This window comes from Cydia fagiglandana, chromosome 17 (genome assembly GCF_963556715.1).
Source record: "Cydia fagiglandana chromosome 17, ilCydFagi1.1, whole genome shotgun sequence".
NCBI lineage: Eukaryota > Metazoa > Arthropoda > Insecta > Lepidoptera > Tortricidae > Cydia > Cydia fagiglandana.
The window spans coordinates 16705694-16721332 of NC_085948.1; the positions used below are offsets into that span (position 1 = coordinate 16705694).

Consider the following 15639-nt stretch of genomic DNA (forward strand, 5'->3'; position numbering starts at 1 on the left):
CGGGTAGGTAAGTAGGTAGGTATGGGATCAAAGGGGCCCACAAATTAACAGTTCGCCGGACGATATCAGCCTGTCAGTTGTTCGGAGCTGTCAAATTTTGCGTTCAACTGACAGGCCGATATCGTCCGGCGAACTGGTGGCGGCGAATCAGTGGGCCCCTTAAAGCTGTTGTAGCTATAAAATAATTGCGTAGGTTGAGACAAATAAACATTTAGTTTATGGATCGTTAATATATGTGATGTTCCACGGCAAAAGGTACCTTATGGCGGCTGGCGCTTACGTCGCATAGCGCCATAATAATATTGGAACGACGTTAGTAATGCGTAAGCGCCATAAGGTACCTTTACCCGTGGGATATCACATACATATGTAGGTAGGGGTTTTTTGGACCCGGGTATGTCCTTAAACCACGTCCAAGACCACCGGTGGACGGGCAGCAGCGTCCCTCAAATTCGGTGTACTCGACTGCGATCGCCAACCCGCCTGCCAAGCGTGGCGATTATGGCATTCAGAAGTGGACGTCTTATGGCTGAGATGATGATGATGATGATGATGATAATGTAGGTTAATTGGTCTGTGGGCCACAGATGAGCAGCTAGGTCACTTGGAACTGGCAGATTTTTATATAAATAAAGTAAATAAATATTATGGAACAATATTAAACAAATCATCTTAACCCCACAGCAAGTTATATTGGGTTTCCTGTGGGATAAGGTCCATTACGTTCAGTTAGGTTTATGTTCATATAAGGCTAGTATTTTTTTAATACTAGACATAATACATATATAATAGATAAATAAATATAATTATATTCTTAAACACACAGAAAATAAATAATGGGTAATTTTTATTTATTTAATTATTCTATTAGTTTTAATTTATTTAGTGTATATGTACTTAATTTTAATAATAGTTTATAAGTTAGACTATTTTATCAAAATAAACAAGGAAGATTAAACAATTATTCTTAATGGCTCCTTTAAGTTTTTTTAACAGAGTTTAGAAATCTATAATCGATGTAAAACACATTTAAAAAATACAAGTTTTTTAATAGACTATCAGCCATATTCGAACTTTAAGATACGTCAAATAATAGATATGGAAACGATATAGATTTTGGATATCTTAGTGTCAAAAGTGACGTTTTAGTTTGTAGAAACAGTCACTTCTGACACTTGTTTGACACTTTCATATCCGATCCATATCTTTTCCATATCTATTATTTGACGTATCTTAAATTTCAAATATGGCTGTCTGGCTGAAACTTCACTGCATCCTAATAGCATAATAATTTTAGTGCTAGAGCGCGAGCTACGCGCTACGAAAGCGTAGCCGATAACACTGAAAACCGTCTGCCGTATTCGAACTTCAAGATATTCACAAGAGACGACACGTACTAGATCCATTCTAGATACGTTATAGTTTAGATATCAACTAGTTCTCTTTTGCAGCGCAATTCGGGCAACCAATGTCACTTTTACGTTAGATAGAGTAAGATATCTATTAGATGTGAATTGGATCTCTAAGTCATATCCTGTGGAAATCGTTCAAGAGTATCTCCAGAATCGCGCAAATGTCTAATTTGACAGGTTAGAACTTAAACATATCGTTATCGTATCTTGGTGATGTCTAAAAGATGTCTAATAGATGTCAAAGGCTGCTGATAGTGCTGATTTTGTGGCTTATATAGTTTTGACCTGGATTAACCCTTCATCGCCGGATATCATCTCTTAGCCTTAGAGTAACGGTTGGAAGTTTGTTTCGAAGTAAATTTTATTAAGTATTTATTTATATGATTTTACATTTATTTAGCCCCCAAATTCGTCATTTTTAAATTGCGTCGATACTGTCGATATGTGTCTGTTATTGTTGTTAATAAGATTATTTTTTCATACTAGGTACCTACACTTAAATCTTTTAAAGCAGATGCACAAAATTTCATGACTGGGTGTCTAATGGGATTTTTTTTGTTCTTATACCGTCTCAAAATATTGTTACGTCCTCTAGTGACTAGAAAAAATAAAGCCTCTAAGACTTTACTTTAGACGTTTCGTCTCTTAACCCACCTGATGCCACCAACGTTCAAAATAATCCGATTCTCGCCATCCATGGCGGTTCACGCGCACAAACACATAACAATCACAACACGTTTCACAGCCTCCCTACGTCACTATTAATCTTAGCAATATCAACCTTTTAACTGAGGCATTTGGTCATTATGATCCACCCAAGACTGGTTTAGCTGCATGAAGCTGTAGCAAAAATGTAACATAAAATAAACTAGTTTTAACCCTCTACTAGAAAACCGCGTAACTTCTTTTACCAAATACCTCAGATAAAGTAAACCTATACCTTAAGTAGTTACACTCGCGAATGTCGAACTGAGTTCGCGAACGCGCCGCGACGCGACCGCCAACTTGGGCGGGCGGTTTGGCACTGAACCCCCCACCTGGGTGCACTGCGGTCTGCGCCTTGGGTGTCTATGTGACATGTCTGTCTGTAAACTAACAATAAGGGTTTGCTCAGTAGGTAAGTCAGTTAATACAGCATCAATAGGGGAGCAACGCGTGGATGTTTTTCCGTTCTCCGTACTGAAAGCGTCAACTTTCTGCATTTTCCGCTAAACGAAGTTGCCGCTTTCCGGCTCCGTCTAACCTAAGAGAATAGAATGTATGATGATTATGTCCTCCTCCTTAAATACACACCTCAGGCAGTAAATAAGAGACATCTCTTACTTTACTGCCCTAGAACGACGAACTTACTGCCCTTGTTTGCAGGCTTCAGGGCAATTTTGTCATCTAGTCCTAAGTCCAAACTCTGAGGGGTGATGGAGTTCCTTATAAACACCTATTACTAAGGGTCCCATAGTAAAAGTTGTTCACTATGACCTACATATTCACCCCTCAGAGTTGGGTCAGAAATAACAAAATCATGCTGTATATAATAAAATGCAAAGAAATTAAAAAAGTTGACGTCTTTTAACGTCAATCGTCAGCATGAGGTCGAGTCCTGTCTATAGGTAATTGTTTTCCGTCGTATTTTCTCGGAAACATTCGTATTTGTCATGCTACTTCAGTCAACCTCAGTACTTTTTGTACCAAGACTGACGGAAATACCACGAACCTATAGTACGTTTCCGTGAAAATACGAAGGAAAATATTTATGCACTACTTATGTACATCTGTATATTATATAGCCTACACGCTTTTGTTTCTGAATCCCTAGTGTAATGTAAATTTCATTCGATAGCGTTACGAGCGTTCGCGTTTGCGTTATGTCCATTTTTGTATGGGATTTTGAACAGCGCGCCAAGCGGGACGTTTTGGAAACTCAAAATCCCATACAAAACTTAACGCAAACGCGTACGTCACGTCACGCTATCGAATGAAAATTACTCGAAAACTTATCATTCGACAATGACACACATACGTTTTCTCAAATATCCAGTTGCAAAAGATTATCTTCAGATAACATTACGACACTTCACTCTATCACCTATAAGAGGAAATCCAACTGACATCCGAAATTAGATAAAACATGATAAAGTTTATCGCATCTCTATCACTTTGTATTAACGTCCATTTTGCAATGACTTCTTATACGGTCGAGTTCACAAACATCTATACAACCCAACTTACCAAAAATATGTTATCTAACCATATTATCAGTGTTTTAGAGGCGTGTAAACATATTTTTGGAACGTTAGCCTGTACAGATGTTTGTGAGCTCGATTGTAAAGTGTAAATCGTTCGTTCATCTTATTGGAATGTCAGTATTGTTTTAGTGTTTGTCGCAATATGTTGGGGAGAATAATTCTGGTGGTGTTGGCTGTGGGCAGTTTGGGTGTGACGTCACTACCTCAGACGTATGAGACGAAGAAGTTCAAAGTTGGAATCGAATATGACCGTAAGTACATAGCTAGAAATTTAGTTTAGTGAGTATACTTATAATTGCATTTAATGTAATGAGTGAAATTTTTAATGGATGATGAGGTGGATGATGTCGTGGATAGGGCGAAGTGGAGAAGGTTAAGCAGGAAAGCTGACCCCACCACCATGTGGGATGGATAGCTAGGAAGAGAGAGAGAGTGAAATTTTTAATGGGGTAATATTTTTTTAAATTCAGGCAACAAGGCCCATATTACAAATACCTTACAGACTAACATACATAATGTATTTTATAAACTTAAAACTAAACACTACTTATGGCAACAGCATCTTAAGCATGACAGCCAATAAGTTTGATTGTCCTCTGATGTGCAAAATGAGCCAGAGGACCAAATCATTTTCATATAAGTATAGTAACAGCACCAGTCATGGGACATTTAAGAGGAAATTTGGAGTATTTATGATATTTCCCTTATACATGTAAATGGTCTACCGCTTAGCGTGTTAAAAGATGAAAGTCCTATCCGTCTTTCATGTTTTAGGCGTGTTGTATCAAAGATACTGCAATGAGTTTCCACATACTTAACAAATTAAAACTATGTCTTTTTTCTCCAGTCATGGACACCAAAGCTCCAGTAATGGGCCCCCGGTAATGGACGTGGATCCAGTAATGGGCCCCCTATAATGGACATTGCTCTATCAGTATAAAATATTGAAATGGGGAATAAGTTATGGCAAAAAAATCAATTTTTGGTATAAGCTTTTATCGCTGAATGTATTTTTCTTTCCAGAGCCAATTATTATTGTATTAGATCCATCGAGACAATTCCAATATACCCAAACACAATTAGTTAGGGTTTATTGCGATAAAGTTCACATGGCCACCTCCTGTCTCCATCATCAGATCAGGTCCATGTTATCATAATATTGCATTATCATCCGATTTACATACTTAATTACGTACTTACACAAAATTTCAACTGAATCGGAAATCGAAAAATGGCTCAAATTCAGCTACCAAGATTTGACCCACACTGACTAACAGGGCAAGTTAATTGACATATTTTGCAACTACATTTTACTTCTGTATTGTTTAAACATGAAATTATAGCATGGCAAGCATCATTATGTAAATTGTCCCATCATAGGAGGTATGCAGTTTTACAGCTCCTATAATGAGATTGCGCCAAATACCACTATTTTTTTTACATCGGTGGAGTCACAACATAGTGTGTTGTATACCTTATCTCATGGTAAATGCAATTAACAAAACACATTCTAGTTTTCATCAAGTATTAATTAATTAAAATTTAATAAATTAACTCACCTCTCTTAACGAAGTTGTTAAGAATTCGTAGTGGTATTTTTTTTCAGTGACACGACCACTTTTGGGTTGACGCAGATTTCTTAAAAAATAACCGAATTTAATAAAAATTGAAACATAAACAGCTCTGGGACTCTTATTTATGATAAAAACATGTCCAGTGTTTATAAACTACTTTTAGATACTTATTTTAGAGGAATTGTGGTTTTTTGTCCCATTACTGGTTCCACGTCCATTATAGGGTCCACTACTATATTTATTACTAGTAAACTAACATGTAGATAAGTAGATTTAGTTCAGAACTAGCAATATGTGGAATAATGTGGTCTGTAATAAATAAATTCATTTATTCATATAAGTTAGAAAGAAAACGATAACGTTTGAACTACTAACCCATTTATTAATAAACGCGCTACAAACCTCAATTAGCGTATAATCGTTTGTCTTTATCTGTCATTTTGGCGTATGTATTTGTAAGAAAGGGATAAAACATAATTTAACTAAATGTTTTATGAATAAGGGGGTAAGTATGTAGTAGTATAGTATATCCCCCTTCTTTTTTAAAGATGATTAAAAATATAGTCAAAATTAAATTAAATTAACACCTCAATCACCAAAATCGACTCAGTACTTTTAAGAACGCTACAGTAATACTTCACAAACATAACCAGCTAAATATATAAAATACGTATATAGCCTGCTAAAGTTATAATAAAATAAATAACCGGGTAAATAAAACTCTACTAGTAATACATAAAAAAATATGAGTTTGTTCTGAACATGGTCACACATAATAATCAGCAAATAAATTGTAAGTATACATTAATTCGTTTAAAATTACCTCTGAAAGAAGATTAAACTATTACCTCATATTTTCAGATTCTCTTCCAATGGTCGGAGGGTCCGACCGCTACCGTCATCGTAACAATTACGATCCGTTCTTCGTCACTGTCACCGCCACCGCTAAGGTAATTATTCCATTATTACCTATAATGTTTTGCAATATGTCAAATATATATCCCCCCATTTTTTAATCCCGAGGTAACGGATACGCTATAGGCAATAGGCTAATGTTTAACTGAGGCGGTTGGTTTGTATTAGTTAGGTATGGTAAATAAGAAATGTACCTATTTAAAAATTAAGTTTAATCCTAAAACATAACAACCTACTAGAAAATTACAGCACAACTTCTTTACAATTTTTTTTTTGAAATAAGTTGTAGACTCATAGAGAGTAAAACGGTTAAAGTTTGTGTCCAAAATTAATCCGAGGAGGATTAGGACGTATTCCTCAGTATTGAGGGTCGTGACTACTCGACTTGTGGCCAGGGCTCGGAAACCGGTTTTTGCGCCATACAAAAATACCGGTATTATTACGTTCTTTTTCGTTCTTTGGTTTATTATTTCTTTTTTAATTGGCCAATCTGATAACACAAATTCGTTACCTAAATACATGATCCAGTCTTACGTAAAGAGCATAAAATAATTCAATATATTGGTCTATTTGGGGGTTTTTTAAAAATACCGGTTCCGAGCCCTGCTTGTGGCCTCCCTTCTAAAGGCCTGTGCACCGTGCACCCCGGCTTGCGTGTGCGTGCGTGCGTGCGTGCGCTAAAATGTTGGAGCCGCACACGCACACGTCACTCAGCGGTGTGCCGTCTCTCATAAGGATCTGTATACTACAACGCCGCACGCGCACGTGCACGTCACGCACACGCAGCCGATGTGCACATCAGGCTTAATACCCAAAACAACAACAAAATGACAATAGTTATTTGTGCACCAAGTGACCAAGGATCTGCATTCTGCACGATTGTGTTTGATTTTTGCTTTACATATTTTTCTTTTCATTTCAGAATAACTACGTAATATCGTACCTCGAAGTCTCCGCCACAGTGGACGCACTAGGCGAAGTGGACTTCTGCGTCACGTCGGGCTCCACAGGCTCCAGAAGCATGGTGTTCCGACTGTCGTCGAACCGTTCCGAATTCCTGTCTTATTCATACTTGGCGTACGGAATACGAGAGGACGAGTACAAAAAGGTGACGGCTGTGTCGTGTGGCGGGTGCTAGGTTAGTTATAGTTAGTTTCGTTTTTGAATAGAGAGAAATACATGTTTGATTCAGCAAGCAGTAATTATTAAAAAAAAAACACGTCGTAACTAAGACGTTAACTGAACTTATTATAATTATTAACAAGCAGAAACGTCTGCGAAAGTCTCACCCAAGACAGTAATTGTTCCACTTATATATTTTTGACTGTACTTTTCTTTCTTTCTTAGATTTTTTTGTGCCAAAAAAGTAAAAAGAACCGGTTAAGAGAGCATGTCGAACCATTTAATTTTGTCAACAGAGCCATCTATGATGACATGCATGAACTAAATACAAACTCATGTTACGGGCAGAAAAGCTTGGTTCAGCGATAACTGAAGTCAGCCTATTGGCATTATAATTCAAAGCGTAGTCAATAGATGGCGCTTATTGTCTTAATGTAGGTTTGATACCTTATTTCGCCAACAGATGGCGATACAAGGTACGATCAGAAATTAACCGCCATGGACCGAGTTTTTTTTTCGTTTATATTAGTCTTTAATTTCGTATTGAAGAATAAATTTTGTGGCAAATCCTTCTTCTTATTTTACTTATCGTTTATTCATTTAATTGGACGAAGGTCCATTCTCCAGGTATAGTTGGTGTACTTACTTTTGGAATTTGAAATATTATCTACATTCCATCATTTACAATCACTAAAAGAGTGCAATTACTTAGTTCCATTGCAGCTAACCTTAAATAGGTACTTACTGAAATATTCAACATATATACCTACTTAAAAAAAATTGTTTAACCCTCGTGCCTAAAAACCAAAATATATTAAAGCTCGTTATAATCGTTTTTTTTTTTTTTTTTTTATTTTTTTTTTTTTATAATAACTAGATTTTTATTGTTACAGATGGCTAATGTCATAACACTACCAATGAAAAACACCTCCTCGATCAAGTGCAACAGTATATTATTATATTTTTTTATATTACACCAGTTATGTTTCATTAGATGAAAATATTCAATAATTATGTTATTGTATCATTTAAGTAATCCTATTTTCTATTTCAAGCAAATAAAATAAGTGAAAATATTTTTGAAGTATTTATTTTCATTGTTCAGCTATTTATCTTACTTTATGTCCCACTTGCACCACCTCATTAACCCGGGGTTAACCGGTTAAACCTGGAGTTCCCATGGTTACCAGTACAATTTGACACTAGGTTAACGGTTTAACTGCTTAACCCCGGGTTAGTGGGATGGTGCAAGTGGCGCAGAGTCTTATATCAATAATACTAACGTTTATCTATGGATCCGTTACACAAAGAGACAGTCACACCCTAATTATAACAAAGAGAGATTATTTTACATATACATACTATAATTATATGAAATTCTTAAAGAAACTTATCTACGGTTTGGACAAAGTCATAATTTTACTAATAATGTCCATGTACTGCTTGAGCGCGCCATCAGGGCTTGTGCCATTTCCACACTTGTCCACACTGACGCAGTCCCCAAACCCGTCGCGGAGCAGACCGGGTGCGCAGACGCAGCCCCCGGTGCACTTCTTACTACAGATTGGGGTAGGGTTGTCGCAGGAGGGCTCGCAGCCGGCTAGGCATAGGTCGTAGACCTCGTTCTGGTTAAGACATGGTTCTGGAAGCAAGAAATAACTTCATTTTAGTGAATCCCACGATCTACTGCGTCTACTTATTTAAATGACAGCATGCGATTTCTGCCACGGTCGATAAAACAAAAAATTTAAATATAGGTTTGATTAGGTAAAATTCTAGAGTTCCAATTTTCTATTTCCTATAGATGCTTCCGTCCAGTATTATGAGATATAAGGGTGAGATCCTAGTTAGGATAGGATCATGATGACAAATAATCTCGTTAAACAAAGTTTAATTCTTCATCAATCTTGCTTAACACTCGAGCAAACGACAACATTGTAAAAGTAACTCATATTCTGTTTTTAGGTATCTCGAGGAAGGAACTCATGTTACCAATCCATGCTAACTAACAACCTTCGCCATTAATGCTGGTAACTTACCAACTGGACATTTTTCGAATGTCACACATTTGATCGTCTTCTGTTTTTTGTTCGTATTATAACTTACCAACAGGTGAAATTGGACATTTGTTCAACTTCTGATCCCTGACATATCCTGACTTGCAGAAGCACCCCATACTACATACAGGCTAGACCACAGAATTCTGCGAGTCATTATAGTTTAGATTCCGAGTCATTATACAAGCCGTTGTGTCTAGTTACCAACAAGGAAAACTGGGTATTTGTCCAACGTCACTCATTTGTTCGTCTTCTGATCCCTGACATATCCTGACTTGCAGAAGCACCCCATACTGCAGGCTAGACCACAGTTTAGTGTTCGAGTCATTACACGCTGTTATTACACTGTCCACTTACCAACAGGGGAAACTGGACATTTGTCCAACGTGACACATTTGTTCGTCTTCTGATCCCTGACGTATCCCGACTTGCAGAAGCACCCCATACTGCAGGCTAGACCACAGTTTAGTGTCCGAGACATTACACGCTGTTATTACATTGTCCACTTACCAACAGGGGAAACTGGACATTTGTCCAACGTCACACACTTGTTCGTCTTCTGATCCCTGACGTATCCCGACTTGCAGAAGCACCCCGTACTGCAGGCTAGACCACAGTTTAGTATCCGAGACATTACACGCTGTTATTACATTGTCCACTTACCAACAGGGGAAACTGGACATTTGTCCAACGTCACACACTTGTTCGTCTTCTGATCCCTGACGTATCCCGACTTGCAGAAGCACCCCATACTGCAGGCTAGACCACAGTTTAGTGTCCGAGACATTACACGCTGTTAATACATTGTCCACTTACCAACAGGGGAAACTGGACATTTGTCCAACGTGACACATTTGTTCGTCTTCTGATCCCTGACGTATTCCGACTAGCAAAAGAACCCCATACTACAGGCTAGACCACAGTTTAGTCTCCGAGTCATTACACGCTGTTACACGGTCTACTTTCCAACAGGGGAAATAGGACATTTGTCCAACGTGACACATTTGTTCGTCTTCCGATCCCTGACATATCCTAACTTGCAGAAGCACCCCATACTGCAGGCTAGACCACAGTTAAGTGTCCGAGTCATTACACGCTGTTATTACACTGTCCACTTACCAACAGGGGAAACTGGACATTTGTCCAACGTGACACATTTGTTCGTCTTCCGATCGCTGACATATCCTGACTTGGAGAAGCACCCCATACTGCAGGCTAGACCACAGTTTAGTGTCCGAGACATAACACGCTGTTATTACATTGTCCACTTACCAACAGGGGAAACTGGACACTTGTCCAACGTCACACACTTGTTCGTCTTCTGGTCCCTGACGTATCCCGACTTGCAGAAGCAGCCCATACTGCAGGCCAGACCACAGTTCAAGGGCTCAGGGTCGGTGCAGGTGCGCGCGCAGGCTGTGCCGCAAGCGAGGAACTCTTCGTTGGCTGAGCAGATTGGGTTGGTTTCTGTGAAGCATAAAAATGTTGAAAAATTAATAAAGTTTGCTATGCTTTAAGGCATATTAATGCAGAGGTCAGATTGATCGATCGAATCGGTCATTTCATGATGTGGTTATCATTCCATGAAATTATCGGTTAGCCATATCATCAAAACGGTCATACAAAATCAGTCTGTGCAGGTGAACAATGCAGACTGTTAATGTAAATTCTACTCCATCCATACACGATGATATCAGTTTACAACCCTATAGGTCGTACGCTTGTTTAATTAGAAACGAAACTAAAATAGTATATTACATACCTAGGCCAGTAAAGTAATATGATAAGCATGTGATCTGAAGCTTTCTTTTTTCTATTCGACGGAAAGCGGCAAATTCGTTTAGCGCAAGGCCGAAAATTTACGTTTTCCGGCCAGAGAACAGAAAAATTATACTTCTAAATAAATACATACCTCCGATGTACTCATCAGCATTAACACACACTCCAATATCATTCCTCAGGAAGCCAGACTTGCAGAAGCAGCCCAGCAAAGCAGCTGACAGGAAGCGTCCCAGGGTTTGAGCAGTTGAAGGGGCAGGCGGTGCCGCAGAGGAGGTATACTCTTCGTTTAGAGGACATTCTTCTAAAATGGGGAATTCTGTTTAAATAATTACCTCCAATGCACTCATCAGCGTTAACACACTCTCCAGTATCGTTCCTCAGGAAGCCAGACTTGCAGAAGCAGCCCTCGATGCAGTCATCAGAACAGCTGACAGGAACCGGCCCAGGGTTGGAGCAGTTGAAGGGGCAGGCAGTGCCGCAGAGGAGGTACTCTTCGTTTGGAGGACATTCTTCTGAAATGGGAAATTTTGTTTGAATAGGAGTAGGGCAAGCGGTAGACTGAGAAGAAGTACAGTGCGCTGCAGAGATAACTGTATGACTAGTCGATAGTGACTCTGCGTATGCAGCCGATGGTCCTACGTTTAAGAGCCCATCAACGTGCACACTAGCGCCACTGCTAAATAATCGTGTTTATTAAAATATAAGCTGTATTTTCTATTTAAGTACTCTTTGAATACATCAAACTAGTTTTTATGTTGCTGGGTTCGTCAATCTATGCGTCCAAAGTTAAAACAGCCGTTCTTGGTTTGAGTTCATGTATTCAAATGGTACTTAAAGACAAAATACAGTACGTAGCGGCCCCCTTTTTTATAATCTTTCGTTAAATTTAAATAATCACGATTATTTAGCAGTGGCGCTATCGCTAGTGTGCACCTTGATGGGCTCTGAAATCTGGGTACGGATATTTGTTCTAGAGTCTCGGGTGTTTTCTATCCCTTACTTCTTACTACTTTTTAGCAGGTACTTAATTACATAACAATAGACATAACGTATTTGCAGTTTAGGAAATGTTACAGGTGGTCTAGTTAAATTCATTGAAAATTATAAAATGCTAAATCTAAAACTTATTTTTTAAAATAAATTTGACTTCCATCTATTACCAGAAATGCCAAGTTTCATTTACAAAGAGAATTTCATGAACTGTCTTCGAAGTACCCACGTAGCGACTAAAGAATTTAACGACCTGTCAACCAGAAACTTCCACAGTAGTACAGATTTACGAGAAAAAAAACAAACGACCACGAGAAAAGATCCATCGAGCGTGAACATCATACCAGAACTAATCAGTCAAATTGGTTTTTACTACTTAATTGAATTCTAAATGCACAAATTGCTTTGGATCGAAGTTTATGATTGTCGAATGATTGCCGTGTTGTTTTCAAAAAGTGTAACTAGCGTGTGTGTATTTGACACCTACTCGTGAGATTCATAACTTATGCATAATAAAAATCACACTTTGAATAGATAATCAAAAAAATAGATGAATAAATATAGTTAAGTTTTATAAAAAAAAACTTTGGTGAAAATCTATGTGACGCCCTGACGCTTGAGTTTCCTACACTCGGGATCAATGAAAACCGGATTTGCCACGAGTGACTCGTTTTCAATGCTTTTGAGTTTATAATAGAAATTTTCTGGTGCTGTAACGTAAGCGGCAAATTATTTCTGGTTAAGATGTGGTTTATTTCTTTACTTGTTGGGTATGCCTCTGGTGTGATGTTAAGTAAGTACCTTTAAGCTTATACGTCATTGAGATTGAAACCACACTTTATTCTTCAGGGGCCCACAGATTACCAGTTCGCCGGACGATATCAGTCTGTCAGTTGTTCGGAACTGTCAAAGTTTGCTTTCAACTGACAGGCCGATATCATCCAATGGACTGGTAATCAGTGGGCCCCTTTAAAAGTCCTATTTAGGTAATTTTGGATACGACCCCAAAATCACCCTGTGTAACTCTATACTCGTATATGAAATATACCCCATAATATACCCCTTGAAATTATTTCAGCACACGACTGTCCTTACGGCGAGAACTACAAATCGTGCATGTTCTATGAGGAGTACACTTGCTGGACGAGTAACGACCACAAAGTCAGAAGTAGAACACCAGCTAAGAGGCTCGATCACTGCTGGGGCGGCTGCGTTTGCAAGTAATCATTAAAGCTAGTGCTATCTCTGTCACTCTTAACTATAGAACTACAAATCGTGCAACGTGCATGTTCTACGAGTACACTTGCTGGACGAGTAACGACCATAAAGTCAGAAGTAGAACACCAGCTAAGAGGCTCGACCACTGCTGGGGTGGTTGCGTTTGCAAGTAATCATTAAAGCTAGTGTTATCTCGGTCACTCTTAACTATAGAACTACAAATCGTGCGACGTGCATGTTCTACGAGTACACTTGCTGGACGAGTAACGACCACAAAGTCAGAACTAGAATAACAGCTAGAAGGCTGGATCATTCATCGGTCATCCTACTCATCCTGTGTTAACCGAAAGACGTAAGCCACCGAAGACTTATGTACGACGAGAACTACAGATCGTGTATGTTCTACGAGTAGTACACATGTTAGACGAGTACCGACCACAAATGTTGATGTTGATGTTGATGTTGATGCTTGTGTCTATAGGCTACGGCGACCGATTACCATCAGCGGGCCGTGATATTTAAAAAAAATGCTGTTATCGAGATTTGCGGTTCATGGTGGGGCAGATTACGTCACGTATATACTGGTATTTTCAAGTAGGTAAGTATGAAAAAATTACAATTACATACATAAATGAATATTTGCTTTCAGGCATGAAACGGTACGAGCTTATCCTGACGGACCGTGTGTGGCAGCATACAGCTGCAGAGACCAATACTTCATGAAAACCCTGGCTAAGTTGCCAATGGACTTTGTCTATTTTAGATAAAATTAAAATTTAAAATAAATTACTGCAGGTAATAAAACAAAAAACTGTTCAATATTTGGATTCTGACATAAACACTCATATAAAATAAAAGTTAACAACAATTTAACTTACCTTTGGCAATGTACACCCCTACCACTAGGGTAACCACACAACAGTAAATAAAAACAATATTTCCCGTGAATTTCGACATTTTTCAAAGCGACTTGTTTCAGTGATGTTCAGAGACAGAATAACAAACCAAGTTTAGTGCACTAGGCTTCGAAATGACCTTTTTCTGGTTGAATGGATATCTGGTGTGTAAAAAATGTGACATCCTTGAATCGTCGGTGCGTTAATGTGGAGCAAGATTGAGCAATTTAATTGATAAAATGTTTCGCAATGTTTATTGTTTGTAAAAACTATAATAAACAATAACGGGGTAAATGGAACCAACTCCATGGGTGAATAGAAAAAAAAACGCGCTTAAAGAATGACTCACGTTAGACCGGGCCGTGCCCGGACCGGAGTTTCCGTCGCTTACTTTTCTATAACATGACAGGTTGCTTTCCATATAAAACGAAGCGCGTAAGGCCCGGCCCGGTCTAGCGTGGGCCATCCTTTAAGAAACCCTGCCATAGAAGGTAGAACCTTGAAATATGAAACATATTATTCTTCGTAAGTAAAAAATATTAAAAAAAACGAAAGTTCACTGAAACCATTTTTAAACCGGTTGAACCATGGTTCGATATAAACCGTAATATAATACATTGGCAAACACCGTACGTTTCTGCGTCACTCAATCAGGTTAAAGTGCATGGAAGGGCTACTTTACGAGATTAATATATACCGGGTGTGGCCTGTGATATGAGCAAAAAATTTAACTGTAGGCTATACTCCTCACACTGACCAACATTTGTTCAGCGACTTTTAAAAATAACTTGTGGTTTGCTTTTTAATACACTTTAAAGTTTATTCCAAGACGCAATGTATTGCTTGCATGTTTAATATGCTTAATATGCCTAATAAATGTACAATAACCAGTTTTAACTGTAAAAACGTTAAACGCTCTGTTGACAGTATTAAGCAATTATGTCAAATGTCGGATATTATTGGTCTACAGGAAACTTGGTTATACCCGGATGAGATCGCATATCTGAACACCATAGATTACAACTTTTGTTCCACGGGGACCTCGGCGATCGACACTACGGCGGGCATGGTGAGGGGACGCCCGCACGGAGGTGTCGGTATACTCTGGAGGAGCGCGATGTTCACTGATGTGAGTGTGGTTATATGCGGAAATCCTCGTGTGTGTGCAATCAAGGTGGTCACTAGTGATCGACCATTTTTAGTGATTAACGTGTACATGCCAACGGATAATTCGGTAAACCTTCCAGAATTTACGGATTGCCTCAGCGCGGTGAGTGCTATTATTAGTGATAATAACTTAGAATCTGTGTATTTAATGGGAGACTTTAACGCGCACCCTCACGAACCTTTTTATAACGAATTATTAAGTTACTGCTGTGAACAGGACTGGTGCTGTGTTGACATAAATATGTTAGGTGTTTTGTCAGATA

The 15639-nt window shown here is 38.5% G+C and overlaps 4 protein-coding genes across 4 annotated transcripts; 2 read left to right on the forward strand and 2 right to left on the reverse strand.

Annotated features, from left to right (window-relative positions):
- Positions 1-3721: 3721 nt before the first annotated feature.
- On the forward strand, positions 3722-7329 carry LOC134672771 (uncharacterized). Its single transcript, XM_063530712.1, has 3 exons — positions 3722-3906; positions 6091-6179; positions 7067-7329. Exons 1-3 carry the CDS (start codon positions 3798-3800, stop codon positions 7280-7282), a joined length of 414 nt encoding a protein of 137 aa, XP_063386782.1. The 5' UTR covers positions 3722-3797; the 3' UTR covers positions 7283-7329.
- Positions 7330-8627: 1298 nt separating this feature from the next.
- Positions 8628-9783, reverse strand: LOC134672772 (cysteine-rich venom protein 6-like). Its single transcript, XM_063530714.1, has 2 exons — positions 9681-9783; positions 8628-8908 (listed from the first exon to the last, which is right to left on the reverse strand). The coding sequence occupies exons 1-2, from the start codon at positions 9766-9768 to the stop codon at positions 8661-8663; spliced, it is 336 nt and encodes a 111-aa protein (XP_063386784.1). The 5' UTR covers positions 9769-9783; the 3' UTR covers positions 8628-8660.
- A 498-nt stretch (positions 9784-10281) lies between these two features.
- On the reverse strand, positions 10282-14500 carry LOC134672905 (serine protease inhibitor swm-1-like). Its single transcript, XM_063530855.1, has 4 exons — positions 14192-14500; positions 11438-11617; positions 10596-10790; positions 10282-10385 (listed from the first exon to the last, which is right to left on the reverse strand). The coding sequence occupies exons 1-4, from the start codon at positions 14268-14270 to the stop codon at positions 10282-10284; spliced, it is 558 nt and encodes a 185-aa protein (XP_063386925.1). The 5' UTR covers positions 14271-14500.
- Positions 12723-14113, forward strand: LOC134672773 (uncharacterized). Its single transcript, XM_063530715.1, has 3 exons — positions 12723-12888; positions 13174-13315; positions 13963-14113. The coding sequence occupies exons 1-3, from the start codon at positions 12840-12842 to the stop codon at positions 14078-14080; spliced, it is 309 nt and encodes a 102-aa protein (XP_063386785.1). The 5' UTR covers positions 12723-12839; the 3' UTR covers positions 14081-14113.
- Positions 14501-15639: the final 1139 nt, after the last annotated feature.

Bases quoted from the DNA above. Each gene is read 5' to 3' on its own strand.
- LOC134672771 (XM_063530712.1), top strand. From the start codon at position 3,798: ATGTTGGGGAGAATAATTCTGGTGGTGTTGGCTGTGGGCAGTTTGGGT. The intron at 3,907-6,090 runs GTAAGTACATAG...TCATATTTTCAG, and splicing joins AGTTGGAATCGAATATGACC to ATTCTCTTCCAATGGTCGGA. The intron at 6,180-7,066 runs GTAATTATTCCA...TTTTCATTTCAG, and splicing joins CTGTCACCGCCACCGCTAAG to AATAACTACGTAATATCGTA.
- LOC134672905 (XM_063530855.1), bottom strand. From the start codon at position 14,270: ATGTCGAAATTCACGGGAAATATTGTTTTTATTTACTGTTGTGTGGTT. The intron at 11,618-14,191 runs GTAAGTTAAATT...TTCCCATTTCAG, and splicing joins AGGGGTGTACATTGCCAAAG to AAGAATGTCCTCCAAACGAA. The intron at 10,791-11,437 runs GTAATTATTTAA...TATGCTTCACAG, and splicing joins CGCTGATGAGTGCATTGGAG to AAACCAACCCAATCTGCTCA.
- LOC134672773 (XM_063530715.1), top strand. From the start codon at position 12,840: ATGTGGTTTATTTCTTTACTTGTTGGGTATGCCTCTGGTGTGATGTTA. The intron at 12,889-13,173 runs GTAAGTACCTTT...AAATTATTTCAG, and splicing joins TGCCTCTGGTGTGATGTTAA to CACACGACTGTCCTTACGGC. The intron at 13,316-13,962 runs GTAATCATTAAA...ATTTGCTTTCAG, and splicing joins TGGGGCGGCTGCGTTTGCAA to GCATGAAACGGTACGAGCTT.
- LOC134672772 (XM_063530714.1), bottom strand. From the start codon at position 9,768: ATGGGGTGCTTCTGCAAGTCGGGATACGTCAGGGATCAGAAGACGAAC. The intron at 8,909-9,680 runs GTAAGTGGACAG...TCTTGCTTCCAG, and splicing joins ATGTCCAGTTTCCCCTGTTG to AACCATGTCTTAACCAGAAC.